Here is a 20,034-nt window from a genome sequence, read left to right as displayed (position 1 = left end):
GCCTCATGGTGCCCGTGAAGGTTTTCACCAATAAGACTCTCATTTTTTGATTTCTCTTACTTAAACTGGAGTGTTGCCCCTGATATGAATCCTCTTTACTTGCTTGACTTGGCATCTCTCGAAGACTGATCGGGAGGTCTTTCTTTGGACGGTAATGTGGGTTCTTTGGATATGTTTGGGAAAAAAAAGGTATCAAAAGGCTCAAAGCAACTTAAATGGGTCAAAATTACAACTTTTGGAATCTGATCTCTTACCACAATCACAACTTTTACCCCAGTTTCTTGCTTGGAGATTTTTGATTTTTATTTTGATATGATATGACCAAGCCGTGAGACTGCCTATGTATCCTTAACAGGAATCAGGTCAAACGTAGTTCACACCTAAATTTCTTTGTTTTCTTGTACTTTCTCTTTTCGCTTTTTTTCTTTTTTTTCTTTTTCTTTCGTTATTGATTCCAAAAGAGGGGTATGAAATAAAATAAATAAGGCTCAAAAGGGGAAACAAAGGGTAGAGTGTTTAGATAGCAGAACAAATTACCTTCGTCATTCCAATCTTCAAAACAATGCCAAGTACAAACAATCAACAATTGAACCAAAGAAATCATACATAATATCTCTTGACTGCATCAGAATTGATAGCCATATCTACACATTTGCCTTCAATATCTGTTAGATACAAAGCACCATTGGACTACATTCTTGTTACAATGAACGACCCTTGCCAATTTGGGGTGAACTTGCCCTTCGCTTCAGCCTTTGTGTGGAAGGATGCGCTTTTAATACTTGCTGACCCACTTCAAACATTCGGGGATGCACCTTTTGGTTGTACGCTCTTGCCATTCTCTTTTGATATAACTGCCCATGACACACTGCTGCCAATCTCTTCTCATTGATCAAACTTAACTGCTCCAAACGGGTTTTGACCCACTCATCATCCTCAATCTCGACCTCAGCAACAATCCGAAGGGACAGGATTTCAACTTCTGCAGGTATCACTGCTTCAGTGCCATATACCAACAAGTAAGGAGTTACACCCACTGAAGTGCGAACAGTAGTGTGATAACCCAACAATGCGAATGGTAACTTTTCATGCCATTGCCTGGAACCTTCCACCATTTCCGAAGTATCTTCTTTATGTTCTTGTTGGCTGCCTCGACTGCTCCATTCGCCTTGGGGCGATATGGGGTGGAATTGCGATGCGTAATCTTAAATTGTTGACATACCTCTTTCAACAAGTTACTGTTAAGATTAGAACCATTATCTATGACGATCACCTCTGGTATCCCAACTCGACAAATGATATTTAAGTGAACGAAATCGACCACTGCTTTCTTGGTCACAGACTTGAGAGTTTTATCCTCAACCCACTTGGTGAAATAATCAATGGCCACCAGAATGAACCTGTGCGCGTTGGATGTTGCTGGTTCAATTGGTCCAATGACATCCATGCCCCTAGAAACGAAGGGCCATGGTGCTGACATTGTATGCAATTCTGATGGTGGAGAATGAATTAAATCTCCATGTACCTGGCATTGATGACATTTGCGCACAAAACTGATACAATCTCACTCCATAGTGAGCCAATATTAACCTGCTCGGAGAATTTTCTTCGCCAGCACATATCCACTCATATGCGGTCCGCAGACTCCAGAATGTACTTCGGTCATGACAGTCGTGGCTTGTTTAGCATCTGTGCATCTCAATAATCCAAGATCTGGAGTTCTTTTATACAAAACTCCTCCACTAAAGAAAAATCCATTGCCAACCATCGAATTGTTGTCTTTTGATCCCTCGTGGCCTGCACCAGATATACCCCTATTCTGATGTACTCCCTGATATCATGGAACCACGGTTCACCATCAAGTTCTTCTTCCACCATGTTACAGTAAGCATGCTGATCTCGGACTTGAATATGTAGAGGATCGACATAAGCTTTGTCCAGATAGTGCAACATTGATTCCAAGGTAGCCAAAACATCGACCACCTCATTATGGACCCTTGGAATATGTTGGAACTCCACTGATCGAAACCGTTGACAAAGATCATGCAAACATTGTCGGTACGGTATGAGCTTCAAATCTCGTGTTTCCCATTCTCCTGAATTTGATGTACCAGAAGATCCGAGTCTCCCAAGACCAAGACTTCCTGGATATCCATGTCTGCAGCTAGCCTTAAACCCAAAATGCATGCTTCGTACTCAGCTATATTGTTGGTACAATAAAAACGAAGCTGAGCCGTAACAGGATAGTGATGCCCTATTTCAGAAATAAGCACGGCTCATATTCCAACTCCTTTCATGTTAGCATCCCCATCAAAGAAAAGTTTCCAACCTAGTTTTTCAGTCTACTCTAGCTCGTCAATATGCATCACCTCTTTATTGGGAAAATAAGTCCTCAATGGCTCATATTCTTCATCGACCAGGTTCTCGGCCATATGATCGGCCAACGCTTGGTCTTTCATTGCGGTCCGAGTTACATAGACGATGTCAAACTCTGTGAGCAAAATCTGCCACTTCGCAAGACTCCCTGTGGGCATAGGCTTATGAAAAATATACTTCAACGGATCCAAGCACGAAATGAGGTAAGTAGTGTAGGATGACAAATAATGTTTCAATTTCTGTGCTAACCAAGTTAGGGCGCAACATGTCCTTTCCAGGTGAGTGTACTTAACCTCATAAGCTGTGAACTTTTTGCTAAGATAGTAGATGTCCTGTTCCTTCCTGCCAGTGATATCATGCTGACCCAATACACAACCAAATAAATTTTCCAGGACTGTCAAGTAAAGAATCAAAGGTTTTCCTGGTTCTGGTGGAACCAACACAGGTGGGTTTGACAAGTATCCTTTTATCTTATCAAATGCTTCTTGACACTCATCAGTCCACTTGACCGCAGCATCCTTCTTCAGCAACTTGAAAATAGGCTCACAAGTTGTCATGAGTTGAGCAATAAACCTACTAATGTAGTTTAATCTCCCTAACAGACTCATCACCTCAGTCTTGTTCCTCGGAGGTGGCAATTATTGGATAGCTTGGATCTTTGATGGGTCCAACTCAATACCTCGATGGCTGACTATGAATCCCAACAATTTTCTGGATGGAACACCAAATGCGCACTTGGCAGGGTTAAGCTTGAGGTTGTACTTGAGAAGCCTCTAGAAAAATTTCCTCAAATCTCCGACGTGGTCGGCCTGCTGCTTCGACTTTATGATTACATCATCTACGTACACCTCAATCTCCTCGTGTATCATATTATGGAACACAGTAGTCATTGTCCTCATAGAAGTTGCCCCAGCGTTTTTCAAACCAAATGGCATTACTCGGTAACAATAACTTCCCCATGGCGTGATGAATGTCGTCTTTTCCGCATCTTCTTCATCCATTAAAATCTGATGATACCCTGCATAACAATCCACAAAAGATCCAATCTCACGCTTGGCACAATTATCGATCAAAATGTGGATGTTGGGTAGTGGGAAACTATCCTTTGGACTTGCTTTGTTGAGATTGCGGTAATCAACGCATACTCTGATCTTGCTGTCCTTCTTTGGTACTGGCACAACATTAGCTAACCAAACGGGATATCGTGTGACCCGAATAACCTTTGCGTACAACTACTTAGTGATTTCTTCCTTAATCTTCACACTCGTATCAGTTCTGAACTTTCTCAATTTTTGCTTGTCGAGAGGGAATGTCAGGTCAGTGGGTAACTTGTGGACCACTAAATTAGTGCTTAGACCCGGCATGTCATCGTATGACCATGCAAAAATATCTTTGTATTCAATCAGGGCTTTGATCATCTCTTCCCTGATCTTTAGTTCAAGGTGGATGCTTATTTTAGTCTCTTTGATATTATCTGCGTCCCCTAAATTGATGGCTTCTGTATCATTCAGGTTGGGTTTGGGTTTTCCTTCAAAGTGATTTAATTCCTTACTAATTTCTTCAAAGGCCTCTTCCTCATCATATTCTAATTCGTCATCACACTCTACTTCTTGAATTATTTTTTCAGAATCAGATTGATTTTTAAGACTGGGCTGAGGATTCCTCACGCATGCCATGTCATTAGAACCAGCGTAAAAAGAACTGTACAGAAAAGAAAAGAAAAACAAAAGGGAAACTATCAGGAATGATGAAGAAATGGAAATTGAATTTCATTGAATGATAAAAGATAATAAGGTTTGCACACTCAAACAGACTGAAAGATAAAAAATCTGGATTACAACCCTGGAATAACCTAGACAAACTGAAGGAAAATCAAATTAAACTACCAAGACTCCTTTCGAGTGGGGAGAGGAGTGACTTTCCAATTATTAAGCTTTGTTTTTATCCCGACAAATTGAATTTCTGCGTTGCTAGAACCTTCACTACTTTCCACCATGTTCACACCGTTGAACAACTTCTCAAATCTTTCAATTAACTCCTTATCAAGATCAATCACAAGACTAGGAATTGTTGTTACCGGTTGTTTTCTGGTATCGGACTTGACAAATGATCTGGAGAGACGTAGGACTGGCTTTGGAAGGACACATGCCCTCTGTTTTAACTTTCTAGCTCTTCTTATATCTGCGGCAGTGGGCTTGAATCCCAGACCAAATGTTCCCAAGTTTTCAAGAAGAGACACCGGCTGTATGATGCCTTGCAAAGATGAGCCCAAACCTTTACCAAGTACAAAACCATTCTTCAACATCTCATAGGCCACCATGACTGATGCGGCGGTTATCTTCGGATTTGAAATGTATTTCCCCTCTGAAACTTTCTCTACCAACATCGTGTCAAAAACCTGGTAGACGTCATCTTCCACTTCAATGAACGGTACAATGGCATTGCTGTGAGTGCACAAACTGTCTTCGCTATGCACAACTATTTCCTGTCTATCTCATTCAAATTTGACCACCTGGTGTAGTGTTTATGGGACTGCTTTAGCGGCATGAATCTATGGTCGACCTAACAGCAGATTGTAGGAAACAGCTATATCCAGCACCTAGAATTCCATTATGAACTCAACTGGCCCTATCGTCAGCTCTAGCATTATATCTGCAACTAAATCTTTGCCTCCGCCATCAAATCCCCGGACACAGATACTGTTCTTATGAATCCTCTCATCTTCCACTTTCAACTTACTCAGAGTAGAGAGAGGGCAGATGTTTGCACTGGAACCATTATCGACCAATACCCGGGTAACCACGGAGTTCTCATATTTCACCGTAAGGTAAAGGGCTCTGTTATACTTAGTACCCTCTACGGGTAATTCATCATCGGAAAAAGTGACTATATTCACTTCAAAGATCTTGTTGGCTATCTTTTCCAGATGGTTCACGGTGATTTTATCGGGAACGTGAGCCTCATTTAAGATTTTCATTAAAGCTTAACGGTGCTCATTTGAGTGGATTAACAATGACAATAGTGTAATTTGAGCATACGTCTTCCTTAATTGTTCCACGATAGAATAGTCCTGCACCTTCATCTTCCTCAAGAATTTCTCTGCCTCTTCTTCAGTTACAGCTTTCTTTACCAGCACTGGGTTATCTTTGGAGATCTTTGCTTTTCTCAACTCCTCGGGAGCAAAACATCTTCCCGAGCGAGTCAAACCCTGGGTTTCACAAACTTCTTCTTTGATTTCTTTCCCTTTGTAAGTCACTGTCACCCATTCGTAATTCCATGGAATAGCCCTGCTGTTGACTATTGGTAACTGGGTTACCGGCTTGATAATGACATGATCTGTGCGGGCGCCCTCCACGATTACGACAGGTTTGCTTGCCACTCCTGGCACAACCACTTTCATCCTTTCTTGCTTTGCTGCAACATCACTCGAAGACCCCTTCTTAACTATTACGGATGGTGTACTACTCCTTTCGCTTGACTTGAGCACTAATTTCTCACTTGTTGATTGTTCAACTGTCTTGACCCCACTAGACCGAATCATCATGACGGTCTGTGACGGCTTCCTAGGCTCCCCTCCCTCATGCACTATTTCAATCATATTTTCCTCCTGATGGGCTGGCATCAGATTCCGGTTGATATTGGGCGCCTCGGGAGCTTGAACTTCAATCCGATTGGTATCAATAATCTCCTGGATAGCATTTTTTAAGTGCCAGCACTTCTTCGTGTCATGACCTGGAGTACCAGAACAATACTCACAGCTTACGGAATAATCAAGATTTTTCGGGGGAGGATTTGGCAATTTGGACTGTATCGGGCTCAGCATGTCCAGTTGTCTTAGCCTGTGGAATAAACCGGTATATGACTCTCCTAATGGAGTAAAGGTTTTCTTTTTCTGCAACCTTTCATCCTTAAATGCTTGATTAGGCCGGAAACTTGGTCCAGGAGGGTTTCGGTAGGCTCGTGGGGGTGGATAAGTGTTTTGGGGAATGGGAGCACGCCATTGCGCGTGGGTGGGAGGTTGGTTGTATGTTTGGGCATGGTAGACAGAAAAATGAGGTTCTAATGGGGGGTAGTAGTGTTGGGGTGGATTATATGGGCTATGAGGGTAACTTTGGTGGTGGGGTCGAGGCTGATTATAGTAGTGAGATGAGCCTATGGGTCCGAACCAAGTTCCTTAATCAACCATTGTTACGTCTTCTCTCTTCTTTTTCCCAATTCCTCCTGTGCCGCCCTGAATAGCCTGAGTGGTCGCCTTAATAGCCTAATAGCTCATGATTTTATTTGACTTGAGCCCCTATTCTACCATACCTCCCATTTTCACTACTTCATTGAAAGATTTTCCTATAGCTGAGACCTTATGGCCATAGTAAGTAGGTTCTAAGGCCTGTAGGAAATAATCCACCATCTCACTTTCTTTCATTGGAGGGTCTACTCTTGCTGCCTGCTCTCTCCATCGGAAACCATACTCTCTGAAACTTTCATTGTGCCTTTTCTCCAGTTTTGTCAAGGAAGTCGATCTGGAACGATCTTAAGATTGTATTGGAAGTGACAAGCGAATGCTTGCACCAAATCATCCCATGTATACCACCTTCCGTGATCCTGCCAGGTGTACCACTCCAGCGCCGATCCACTCAGACTTTGACTGAAATATGCCATCAACAATTCATCTTTTCCTCTAGCTCCCCTTATCTTGCTACAAAAACATCTCAAGTGTGCTACTGGATCACCGTGCCCATCGTACAAGTCAAACTTGGGCATCTTAAACCCTGCTGGTAATTGCACATTTGGAAACAGACACAGGTCTTTGTAAGCCACACTTACTTGACCCCCCGCATGTCTCTGAATGATTGTTCTAAGCTTTTAACTTTTCTGAACATCTCCTCCTGTTCGGGATTTTTGGATGGTTTTTCAACTTCCGCAGGGAGATCAAAACGAGGAGTATAAACTTATGAAGCTTTGAAAGTGGGCTCTGGGGGTAGTATTGGTTATCCTGGGCTTGGAACACAGGCTCACTGGAAGAATGGTGTATTGTAGCAGATGGGGATGCTACGAAGATAGGAGTGATTGGGGGAGGAGGATATGGAACTGGTTTGGGTGGTGGAGCTTGCGGGGTTTGGGATGTGGTGCCTTGGTAGTGATGGTAAATAGGAAATCCTACAGATGAATCAATAGTAGGATGTTCCTGGGTTTGAGTCAATGGCAGGATGAAAGCAGGGTTGGTGGGGTAAGCTGGTGGTGGTTGCCCTTTTGCCCAGGCTTGGTACATTTCGGCCATCTACTGCTTCAACTTATACATCTCTTCTTTCATCGAGTTAACATCCAATTCTTCCACCTCTCATGAAGGATCGATGCTATTTGCATCAAGTTCTTGGTTAGACATGATCAATTCGCCTTTGGACCTGGTGTTGTATGGATGGGTTGCCAGAAGGCTCAACAAACTAACCACCTGCCTTAGTTTTGGCATCAACAACAAACTCGTTAGTGATTAGAGCTTAACAGATTGGTAACCGCATATTTGTGGAATGCAATGCACCTAAGTAATTAATCATTTCTATCATGTATTTGCTCGATTGCTTGTGTCATCCCGGCTTTTCCTTATTTCCATTTGCAACTTCCTTTTTTTCATTCATGCCTTTCTTTGCTTGACTTCTCTTTGTTTTTATTCTTTCATTTCCCTCTCTTATTTTGCCATTGTTTATTTCTCATGGTTTCTTATTTTCTTTCTCTTTTCTTTTGTTATGGTCGAATCCTATGAAGATTGCCTACGTATCATGACCCCGCATGAATCAGACCGAACATAATTCTGGGGTATAAGTGTAAAAATAAGTAGTAAAATATTTTTGGGATTTTTAAAAAAAACAAATACTTTGATTATAATGACTCAAAAACTAACAGACTCAACAAGAAACTAACAAACTCTAATGAAAAGACAAAAAAAACAAACTAACATACTTCAACAAAAGTAAATACAGGCTGGAAAATAAACTGACAAACTCCAATAGAAAGAAAATACAGACTCAAATAAAAATCACGAATACATTAATGCCTCAAATGCTCCTGGGGCCCGCGGGACATCATTCGGTCTCGCCACAGGCCTATATGCAAGATCTCTTTGAAGCCTCTCCAAGTCACTCATTATCTGTCGGACAAACGCCATCACTGCCACGAAGAAAGTGGTGCGAGTCATATCCTCACATGCTTGGAATTTCACAACAATGTAGTCGGTGATGATTCTGACCCGCTCTCGGATTCTACCCTTTTCCTGAAGCAGACGCCCGACCTATTGATTCCGGGCTTCTAACACCTGAGTGTCGTGAAGATGTTGATTTTGCAACTGTTGTATTTCTTCCTCCATCTGAGCCATCAAATTATAGCAGTGTTCCCTATCAGCTTTAAAGTCCCTGGCCTGCTTGGCTGCCTCATTCTCGAGGGTAGTCATTTTTCTCTTCAGGCTGGTGATTGTCCTTCATACTTTCTTTTCATTTGTTGCACAAACTTTGCCCGCTCTTCCGCCTCCTTTGCCCATTGTGCCCGGACTTTGGCTAGGTTGGCCTCAGACTTTTCCAAGTCATCTTAACACTTAAGGGCTTTCTTTTTCAGACTGTTTATAAGCCTTTCATCCGCTCAGCTTCTTTCCGGGTTTCTAGCAGCCATTCTCATTTTCTGAATTTGGGCTTTGAGGGATTCATTTTCCTAAGTTAGTTTTTTCTTCTCGCCTTCATCTGCGGCGGCTTGCAAACCATTCTCAAACTGAAGGTCCATGACTTGCTTTTCTAGCTTGCTTATGGTGGCTCTGTACTCATTTTCTTTGACCAGCCAATCCCATTGCTCTTGTGATGCTCCGACAAATTCTTGAAGATGGGGTCTTTTGGCCGGCCTTCCAAACTCAACGTCCCTTTTATACCAAGCAAGATATCCTGGTGCAACTTCACCTCTGGACAGATCACGCACTCGAGTGTTCGCATTCAAGTACTGACATTCGCTCCAAATTTGGCGGACTGCTGCTTCATGAAACTGACCATCGGGACCAATCTCGACCACATGGCGACTAATGTTTTCATCCCTGAGAACCATTCGACATCTCCCTAATTGTCTCAAAACCCGGTATGGGGCATAAGACTGGATACTCTTAAGACCCATCAAAAGGAAATGAGGCCCGGTAGCTGGCATGTATATGATCTCATCTACGGGAAACCACCCAAACGTCCACTCTATTTGACTTGCACTGATGGAACGGAGATGTGATACCCATTTTATAACCCCTTCTGGCAAGCTGATCCCATCAACCCTCGTATAAAATTCCTCTATGCAGGTTTTCTCTGTCGACCCATAACTTAGGAATTGAGGACGATGGCATAGATGTTCAATCATCCACATCTGCAACAACAAGTTGCACCCCTCAAAAAAGTCTCCTCCGGCTTTGCAGGCTGTGAGTGCACGAAAGATTTCAACTACTATCATGGGTGCGAGGGTGCTTTTGGCCTGAGTAAGCAAAGTGTTGACAACCCTAGCTATTCGTATGTCGATATTTCCATCTTTCCTAGGAAACACCAGAAGTCCCAAGAAGACCACCATAAAAGCAAAACACATGTGTTCTTCCCATTTGAGGCGGTTCCCCTTGCTACAAATTTTGTTTTCTGGATTGTTAAACCCTCATATGTGGCCGTATCTCTGGTATATGAACTGTGAAGTAGAAAAACCGGCTGCCAAATATGGGTTGTGGACCCCCTGCTTATCTTTAAGGAGTCTAAGAATCTGTGCACAGTGATGACTCTTAGAGCAACCAGATACTTGTGTCTCAGAGGAAGCTTAGCGCTCCCAATATATCCGGCTATTTCTTCCAAAGTTGGGTTGAGTTCAAAATCTGAGAAATGAAACACGTTGTGGGCCGAGTCCTAGAATGTAACCAACGCCTTTATGATATCTCCTCTAGGCCTAATCTTCAACAACCCGGTGAGACCTCCCAAATAATGATTGACCTTGTCTTGCCCTGATTTACCCAGATCATCCCACCACATATGCAACTCCAAAGGGATCTTGTTCATGAATGTTATTGGCAAATTTTTACTCGTGCTCATTCTGTACATTTATTAGGGTGATTAAGTAAAAATCATGATTCATTTTGACTCAAACTCAAAGCTGACACTTTTTTTCAGACCTTCAAAGTAAAAACCCGGCTTAGCAAATACGACCTTTCAGCACTTCCGGGGGAAGATTTTAAGGTTGTGCTTGCTAACCGGCCTAAAAATTTGAGAAAGAGACCAAAGGCGACTGTTCTTGCAAAAATAGCCCTCCGGCGTCCTTTTGGGAATATTCGGCTATTTTGACAAGAATGACATCCCCTTACTTATTTACAACAAAGTAAAAAAAAATTGGTTCTTTTGGGCAATTTTTTGCAAAAGGAAAGTTGGACCCGATGGAGGTTGTCTACATATCCCACATCCGGTAAGAATCAAACTGGTGTAGTTCGGAAAATTCTGACAAAACAAAAACCAACTCTTTTTTAAAAAAAAAAACACAAAAATTTTCTCTCTTTTTTTTCAAGATTTCGGCAGAGTTTCGGTATATTTTGGACATTGGTTTTCAAAAATAGACAATTATTTCTCTCAGTCCCCACATTGACTTTCCTTGTCAACTTTTCCTCTATGAGCCGGTCAACATGCAAATCCAAAGCAAATGAATGCACAAGTAGCAAGTAAGATGCATCATGATGGTCTTTTCATTTAGGGTACACCTGTCCTAGACAGACCCAACCCCTGTGTTGAGTCTCCAAAGTCAAATGCACATGATGCAAACAAATGTTCCTACTAGGGATCCGGTATGAGGCTGAGTTATTCTAGGTTCAAAACCTGGGTACGTGTTCTAGACTGTGTACCTGAGTGGACAACTCGAGCCGAGGAGGGGACTACGTACTGGGAACCAAAAGGTCATTCGGCTTAGTAACTTGTCCGAGCCTTTTTCTTATTTCAAGGTATGACACTAATAGAATAGGGAGTCTCGACCATCGAGCACATCCCCGAAGATGAGAAGAGAAGGGTTTCGTAGCAGTTTATATACAGTTCAAATATTATCAAAACGGTAAAAAGCGGCATTTAGCACATTAGGCTCAAACATGCAATAAAATCAGATAATAAATAAAGTCAATTACAACAATTATTCTAAGCTCGAATTCTTGAAACCTGAACCAGAGATTCTGGGTTCGTTCCCCAGCAGAGTCGCCAGAGCTGTCACACCTCCTTTTTACTTACTCCGAAAAAGGTATAAGGGAGTTTTTTTCCAACTTAAAGTGATAATCGCAATGGGATTATTTATCTAAGAATCAGAGTCGCCACTTGGGATAATTTATGGTGTCCCAATTCACCGGTTCAAATCCCAAATCGAAGAAAAATTTGACTCTGTATTATAGTCCGCGAACCAGAAATTCGGGTAAGGAATTCTGTTAACCCGGGAGAAGGTGTTAGGCATTCCCGAGTTCCGTGGTTCTAGCACGATCACTCAACTGTTATATTTGGCCTATTTATCTGATTTTAAAACACTTTTAAAACTATGTACATTTTAACTTTAAAATCACTTTTAATTATTTTAAGGAAGATTTCAACGTCATCTAAAGCACGTCTTTGGACCACGCCACATGAAATGCACCCGCAATCCGAGACATTTTATTTAACATTGTTAAGATTTAGATTTGGGCCACATGAAATGCACACCCGAGTTTAGGAAGGTAATTTTTTAAAATAGCGCGCCTAAAGCAACTACGCATTTTCAAGTTTGCGAGGGCTATGGAAAATTCGACTAAAATGGCACGCTTCGATTTCTAAGGATTAAAATTAATTAAATGAAGGCCATACATTTTGAGATTTCATTTGGCACGGCACACCTCAAATTTATTAAAGAAAAAAGCCTCCAACTAAGTGAACTATGGATATGCATATTCAAAACTAATCTGAAACTAAATATCACAACCACACCACGGAAACCGTACCCGTGATTTAATTATGTGCCTAAAGCTTGCTTACCATATTCATAAGTTGTTTGTTCTTTTCCTATGCTTGAGACCAATTGTATGTGTTTAAAAGTTGCAAAATGGTTTACGTGTAAAGTTGGGAGGAACTTTGGTTAATATGAATAACATTGGTTTTACGAAATAACCATAACCCGGTGCAAACTCAACTTTGTATATCCTCTTTTAAAGTGCCGAAATCAATACTCATAAAATCAGTTCATACTATGTACACATCTGGCATTTGCCTATTTATCTACATCACAATTTTAATCACATACAATGCACCGAGATTTTTACACAATGAAGCAGTCATCACTTCAATCCAGACGAGCTCATTGCACGAACCAAGACTGCCTTCCAAATAATTTCTACACATTAAATCCTAACTATTTTGTTAATTCGCTTGTGACAATTGGATTTTAAACGAACAAATCAAGCCAATTATTGTAGTGAAAACTATTTTCAACTACCAAATTATTATCATTCTAACTTTGTAATAATGTTGATATCACTTTTTTATAAGAAATGGGCTAATTACACTCCTAAACTAAAATTGGTAATTTATTGTTAAGAAAGAAGACTAGTCTATAAATTAATTTGATAGGCAAATTCATACTACATCTACCATGAATACATAACTGAACCTCTCATGACAGCCAAATTTGCAATTAATGAAGTACCCCAACACTTTAAACATAATAGACTATATCAATTTTACCTCTAACTTATGGTTATCACAATAGCTATTTTCATACAAAGTTACATACAAACAAGAGCAATTATTTCAACCAGAATTAAAACTAAAACTCAGATGTTTGAAGAAGTATACTGTTACAGTTCCTTGACAGTTTCATACTACCATACACTTAGCTAACATGGCTTAAACACAAAACTTAGCTAATGGTCAACATTTTACCAAGTTCCCTATCTCAGCCGTTCAAAACCAGCTATAACCACAAGAATTTCAGAAGCAAGTAAAATTACTGTAGGGTTATACTAACTCCAACAAATGCAAGTGGACTAATAGCTCCCATGTTGAGCATACATCACATTAATTAACTCTAAAAAAACTGAAATTAAACTACTTGATTTGAACAGGCAGAAACCAACATTTGGAACTCCATATTTCATTTCGTTTCAATATCAGACTTCAGATGATGTGAATCTAGGAACATATACCTGGAGAGTGAAATGAAAGAAAACAAAAGGAAGTTAGCAACCCAGCAGCAAACAGCAAAATTCAGCAAACAAAATCAGCCAAGAAACCAAATCCAAACCCAGGAATGGAGTTAAACAGCCCAGAAAACAATTCGAATGAATAACAACCAAGCAAACTTCCAACCAATACTTAAAAGAGAACCAAATTCAATCTATATTAACACTAAATGAATCAGAACTTGCTTTGGTAATTCAGAACTTCAAGATCACTGAAAAGTTTGATAAAACAGTAGAATTTCAGTTGTTTTGGTATTTTCTGAATTTTATCTCTAAAAAAAACTCTCTATCTCTTTTCTCTGGATGCCTTATTAAACTCCTATATTCTCTCTGTTCTTTTTCTTTGGACTCTATATTCTGTCCCTTTCTCTCCCCTTCCTTCTTTCAATTCTGATCTCTATATAGGCAGTAGAAAATACCCCCTTGGATTCACAAATGCCCTTTCAATAATTTTTAATTAACTCCACTTAACTTAGTTCTTTAAATTAGTCAGTAGTGCATTCTTAAACCCTTGGATTTACTTGTTTTACATTATTATGAACTGCTATTGGTTATTGGTCTTGGATCCAACCTATGTTCTAGCTCGTCACTACTTTCAACCTAAGGTTAGGTTTGTTACTTATTGAGTACATGGGGTCGGTTGTACTCATACTACACTTCCTGCACATTGCATGCAGATTTTGGATGTTGATATTGCTGTGCATGGAGGGAGCTGGATTTGAAGGAGTACCTGCATCCCTGTTGTAGCTAACTCTTGTTCATGGTAGCCTTAGTTTTATAAAATTCTGTGTATGTACTTTTCAAACAAAAGATGTATTTTATTCATATCAGCTTTGTAAACTCTATTCTTAGAAGCTTATGATTTGTACTACCGGTCCTTGGGAAATGTATAAGAATCATATAATTCCTTTGTTTAATTATTTTATTACGTTAGTTAGAAATGGATAATTATTAATTAGCTTACCTAGCGGGTTGTGTTAGGTTCCATCACGATTAGTAAATTTCGGTCCGTGACATCATATCTCATCTTCGTCCTAATTACATTGCTTCTTTATTACCCGTTTACTACTTGCTGCCATTTGTGTTTTTATTATTTCATTATTGGTTGTAAATCAATAATCTTTTTGCAATTAGCCTTACGTTGATGTTCTTTCCATTGTTAACTTTATGTATATCTTGCACAGGTTTCTATGTCTAGTAGGTGTCTCGACCTGGCCTCGTCATTATTCTATCGAGGTTAGGCTTGATACTTACTAGGTACTGTTATGTTGTACTCATGCTATGCTTCTGCGCAGATCTGTGCAAATCCAGTTACTTATGATCATGTTGTTGAAAGTGGCGTCTGCGCGCCTAGAGACTTCAAGGTACACCTTCTTGACGTTCGCATACCTCAGAGTCACCTTCTTTTATTTCTTTACTATTCTTTATCTCAAACAAAGTTATATTTGGAGACTACTAGTGCACTTCTCTATAGAGCTTATGACTCAGTTTCATGGGGTTTTGGGAATATTTTAATTGTTATTCAGCATTTGATGTAATGTGAGACTCATCAGCTTTATTTAATGATTCTTAGTAGTTATTTCTGCCAGATTCTCTTGTTTGTTAAGCTTACCTAGTCTAGAGACTAGATGTCATCACGACATTCTAAGGTGGGTGTTTTGGGTTGTGACAGACATGTCCTCGGTAGGCTGAAGTAGTGACATGTCCTGCCTAATCACTTCTTCTCAATACTCTTAGGCCTCCCTCTATTCTTCCGCTGACTTGCCATGGTCAGCCTCTCACACGTCCTAACTAGGGTCATCGGTATCTCTTCTCTTCACATGCTCGGACCATCTCATCCTCAATTCCTGTAACTTGTCTTCCATAGGGACCACACCTACCTTGTCTCTAATAACTTCATTCCTAATTTGGTATACTCACTCATCCATCTCAACATTTATCTCTGCTATTTCCATCTTCTGGACATGAGATTTTCTGACTAGCCAACACTCAGCACCATATAACATAGTTGGTCGAACTCACACTCTATAGAACTTACCCTTAAGTCTAGGCGGCATATTCTTATTGCACAAAACACCAGAAGATAAATTTTCTTAATCTCTATTATTAAAATTTTTGAGTTCATATTTTCAAAGTTGAATCTAAAAATCACGAATCCTATTGATTGTTAGTTGACGAACTAAAATTTTGTTGTTGCATTAAGAGCTTAAATCGTGGTTAGAACTGGTTTTGCAAGATTTGGGTGGTACAAATCATATTAAAAAGGTACCCACTATTATTGAACAAATTGAAGAAGTGGGTTTGAATGTCTAATCTGATTTTTCGAGAAATTTGGAGTGTTGTTGTTTAAACTTGTTGACAATATTTATGGAAGTTATCTGCAAAATTTGAAGTGATTAGGTAGAGATTTGAACTGATTTTGAGCAAAAATTAGAACTAAAAACACAAAAGAAGTTCGTTATTGTAGCTAGCTAGCGGTATTTATACACATTTAGACATTATTATACATTTTTATATAAGATTGATTCATATTTATACATCATAAAAAAATACATAGTTATACACAATTCTACACTTTTGTACAAAGGTAGATATATTACTTATTTAATTATTTCGGTGGATAAATGTATAAGAGTATATAAATATTATTGCAAAAAAGACGTTGGTTATACGGACATATGAATGCAATGCGTCGTTTTGAGCTATATATTTGTACAAATTTCCCTTGGAAGGGATCATGCTATGCAGAAAGCCTATTAAAAGGCACAAAGACACAAACACCCATGTAGAATTACAGGTCTATTCCATGGCGTCAAAATTGCAGTTACTGCAGATATGACACATTGGAAATCGTACTAAACTCAAAAGAGGTAACCTCCATGCTCCATATATGTAGTTCTAACGTCTAACGGTCTAACCCTCAAAATAATTGCAGGTACGTGCTCGTAACCAGGGTAATTCGCAAATAGAACACAATTACTAGGAGCAAATATATGGTAGAGGGTTATCTAAACCAAATATGGAAGCAACCAAGTCAGTCGAACTAAGAACTACCTCTTATAAAATTGTATCCCTTGTTGTAAAAGCAAAAGTCTTGTATAATGTACTTCAAATTCAATGCACAGAACCGTGCTCCCTGTAAATTGGTGTGGAGGAAAAGATAGGTTTATGAAATAGTCCCATTGAATCGTCTCATGACTTATTTTTTTGCCACATACATCATTTTCTATTTTCATCGTACTTTTGTGGAGTCCATTACTCAAATGGTTACTCAACTATCCTAAATTATTTACTAAAATTAATTTTCTTTTATTTGTAACAACAAAGTCACTTCACTATGCCAATAACACTTAGAAGGTCACTCAACTAGATTTTCCAAACTTTGGATTGCCAAATACCTATTTTACCCTCTAAATTATAAACATTTGTCTTCGTTTTATTTTTTAATTTTTTTTAACATTATAATTTTTTCTTTTTAATTTATATTATGGATTTACCTATAGAGTAAATAAATTTTATTTATAAATTAAAAAATAAAAAGTATTTAAATATATATAATGCTGGAATAATAAAATATTGAGCATAGTAAAAAAATTAATTAGAATAATTTTAACATATAATAATTTTCATATTAACAAAAAAAGTTCAACAATTTATGTACATAATTGAGAATAAAAGAAAATAAAGATAGCAAAATATATATATTCCATGCACGTAATATAAAAATGATTATTTATATAAAGAGTTTTTAATAATATACATTATATATTCTTGAAAATTACGCTCAATTATATTATTATTCCGACATGATATAAGCTGAAAACTAAGTTTTAATTTTTTATTTTATAAATAAAATATATTTGGTCTATAGGTAAGTCAACAATGTAGATTAAAAAGAGAAAAAATGATAACATTTAAAAAGTAAAAAAAAAAAGATAATTTAGAGGGTAAATTTGGCAATTCAAAGTTTAGAAAATCAGACCTTCTGAGTGCAATAGACATAGTTAAGTGACTTTGTTGTTACAAACAAAAAAAGTGACTTTAGTAGATAATTTGAAATAGTTAAGTGACTATTTAAGTAATTGACTATGTGTGACCACAAAAAGTTGTTTATGCACTAAACAATTGTTTATACAACTAACTTTCATTTATTATCATTAGTCCGACGCGTATATCTACAAAATAATATATTCTGTACCCAAACACATCTGCTTTCCAAGTAAGTTGCAGCCATATGTTTAGGGAATATATAAGGGAAAATATTACTATATCTCCTGTAAATAGTTAAGGATAATTTATATATAGTGATGTGTGAAAATATTTTATGCAAATATAATTTAATTTAGAATAGCACGTTAGCTAGTGTATATATGCAGATTATTATATACGGTCAAAACCGGGCCTATTCAATCGTGCTATTTGATCGAGACAAGGGAGCTGCATCGAGGGTAGCCTCGTAATGAATCAGACTCGAGCTCGAAGACAAAACATCGAATCCAAAGATCAAAGTGCCTGCCGAGATCGAGACTGACATCAACCAAGGCCATATATTACAGACTTCGAACGAAACGCCATAACGGAAAAACGAGATATCCGTAACCGGTCGAAGATCACGGTGAAAATCTCGGAACAGATCGAATTAGGGGCGGTTATTTATGTCAATCATGGAATTTACTTCCGTAATTAGAATTATACCATATTTAGTTTTCCTTTACTATATAAAGTGGAATCCCCCATCATTTGCAGGGACCTGATATGAACGAATATCAAATTAATATAATATTTCTCAGCTTACTTTCTTGTTCATCAACTTATTGTGTCTTTAACTATTCTTGCATAATCAGCTCGAGGGTGTCCGAACTCGAGGGCTCTGTCCAAACGCTGGTTTGCTTTACATTATTGTCAATTTTTATTGATTATCTTTATGTTTCTCAATTGATATTAAGTGAAATCACGTATCCTTAAAATCACATTACAAGTTTAATTGTTACTCAATTTTTAGGGTAAACAGTTTGGCGCCTACCGTGGAACTAAGGATAATAGTGATTGCTTAATATTAACCTTCATAACACACATTGATTTTATACTTGTTCTCGTAAGTGTTTTTGATTTCAGGAATCAATATTTTAAATTCTCAAGCAGCACCTACATACACAGATATCGGCTTTGGTCTTCATGGCAAGAATGATCGCGTGGTCGCCCCGGGAAATGGAGTACCTCCAATCAATCCGATGTACCACAGGCCGTAGATCCGATCGATGTCAGTTCACGAGTCGCCATTGTAGACATGTGATTTTTGACCCTCCCCAAGTTTTTTTATATTTTAGCATGTAAATATTTAATTTAGGCCTAATATAGCTATTTCAACTATTTTTGACTCATTTACTTTATTTCCGTCATAAAAATTGAAAATTACAAAAAAATATTTTAGCTTACATATCTTTCATAAATTTAAATAAAAAAAATACAAAAAATAGTACCTTATTTTTATCTTTACATAATCTTGAAAATACAAAAATATATAATAGTTTCATGTTTTAATATAGTTTAGTTTAACTAATTAGAATTTATTTTTGCATCATGTAGTATAGTTATATATATTAAAGAAATTTAGCTATAGTTTTAAATAATAATTTTTGGAGCCCAATTATAAGATCCAACAAGACATGAACCTACTCCAATCTTCTAAATTCAGGCCCAATAAGACCAAACTCATATTCCCTTAACCTAGAAATAACATTTCTTAAAATAAAGACCTAGAGACCTAGTAAACAAAAGACCTAGGGACTAATTAGCAAAAACACAAAATATAAACTTAAACCCTACGCATAAAGGGAGGCCTAAAGCTACAGCAGCTAGAGAGGAGCGCCGTTGCACATAGACCCCCACCCCCCTGTATCTCGTCTTCTTCACACCCACCCGATTCCAGCCTTCGACCACCTTCATCACCACAACAACCCGCTGCCAGATCTCCTCTCAACACCACCACGGCGGTTAACCAACACAGCCGCAATTCCTCCGCGAAATCCCTCAGTTGATAGCCAAAACGGACTGCAGCAACACCTTAGAATCTCACCCAAAACTCCTTTGTAAAGTTCTGCCATGGAATTCTTCTAAGCTAGCAGGGACACATACAACAACACACACACCGATACAAATGGGAGGACGGTGTTCCTCTTCAAAACACACCCTTAGCTCCCTCATCTTCTTAAACTGAGAAGCGACCCCCACATACACGAACAATACGCAGAAACAGAGCAGATCCGAGGTGCCGATTCGAGGTCCGCTTTCAAATTTTGTCGCTGTTCCGGCGAGTTTTGAGGTCGTCGAAGGACGTAGTTCTGAGGTTTCCGGCGAGGTTTCATGTTCAGTCATTGGCGCCGGCGTATGTTGAGATTATAGATTTCTGCATTTTTTAAATTTGCTTCTGCAGCTTTGTA

The 20,034-nt window shown here is 38.7% G+C and overlaps 2 protein-coding genes across 2 annotated transcripts; both read right to left on the bottom strand.

The window, feature by feature from the left end:
• Window positions 1-701: 701 nt before the first annotated feature.
• LOC138887566 (uncharacterized) lies at window positions 702-1,480 on the bottom strand. Its single transcript, XM_070169330.1, has 2 exons — window positions 1,240-1,480; window positions 702-994 (listed from the first exon to the last, which is right to left on the bottom strand). Exons 1-2 carry the CDS (start codon window positions 1,478-1,480, stop codon window positions 702-704), a joined length of 534 nt encoding a protein of 177 aa, XP_070025431.1.
• Window positions 1,481-5,359: 3,879 nt separating this feature from the next.
• On the bottom strand, window positions 5,360-7,134 carry LOC138887565 (uncharacterized). Its single transcript, XM_070169329.1, has 3 exons — window positions 6,965-7,134; window positions 6,685-6,893; window positions 5,360-6,108 (listed from the first exon to the last, which is right to left on the bottom strand). The coding sequence occupies exons 1-3, from the start codon at window positions 7,132-7,134 to the stop codon at window positions 5,360-5,362; spliced, it is 1,128 nt and encodes a 375-aa protein (XP_070025430.1).
• Window positions 7,135-20,034: the final 12,900 nt, after the last annotated feature.

The sequence above is a fragment of the Nicotiana sylvestris genome, chromosome 3 (assembly GCF_000393655.2).
Source record: "Nicotiana sylvestris chromosome 3, ASM39365v2, whole genome shotgun sequence".
Taxonomy (NCBI): Eukaryota; Viridiplantae; Streptophyta; class Magnoliopsida; order Solanales; family Solanaceae; genus Nicotiana; species Nicotiana sylvestris.
This window is presented reverse-complemented; position numbering and strand designations above follow the sequence as displayed.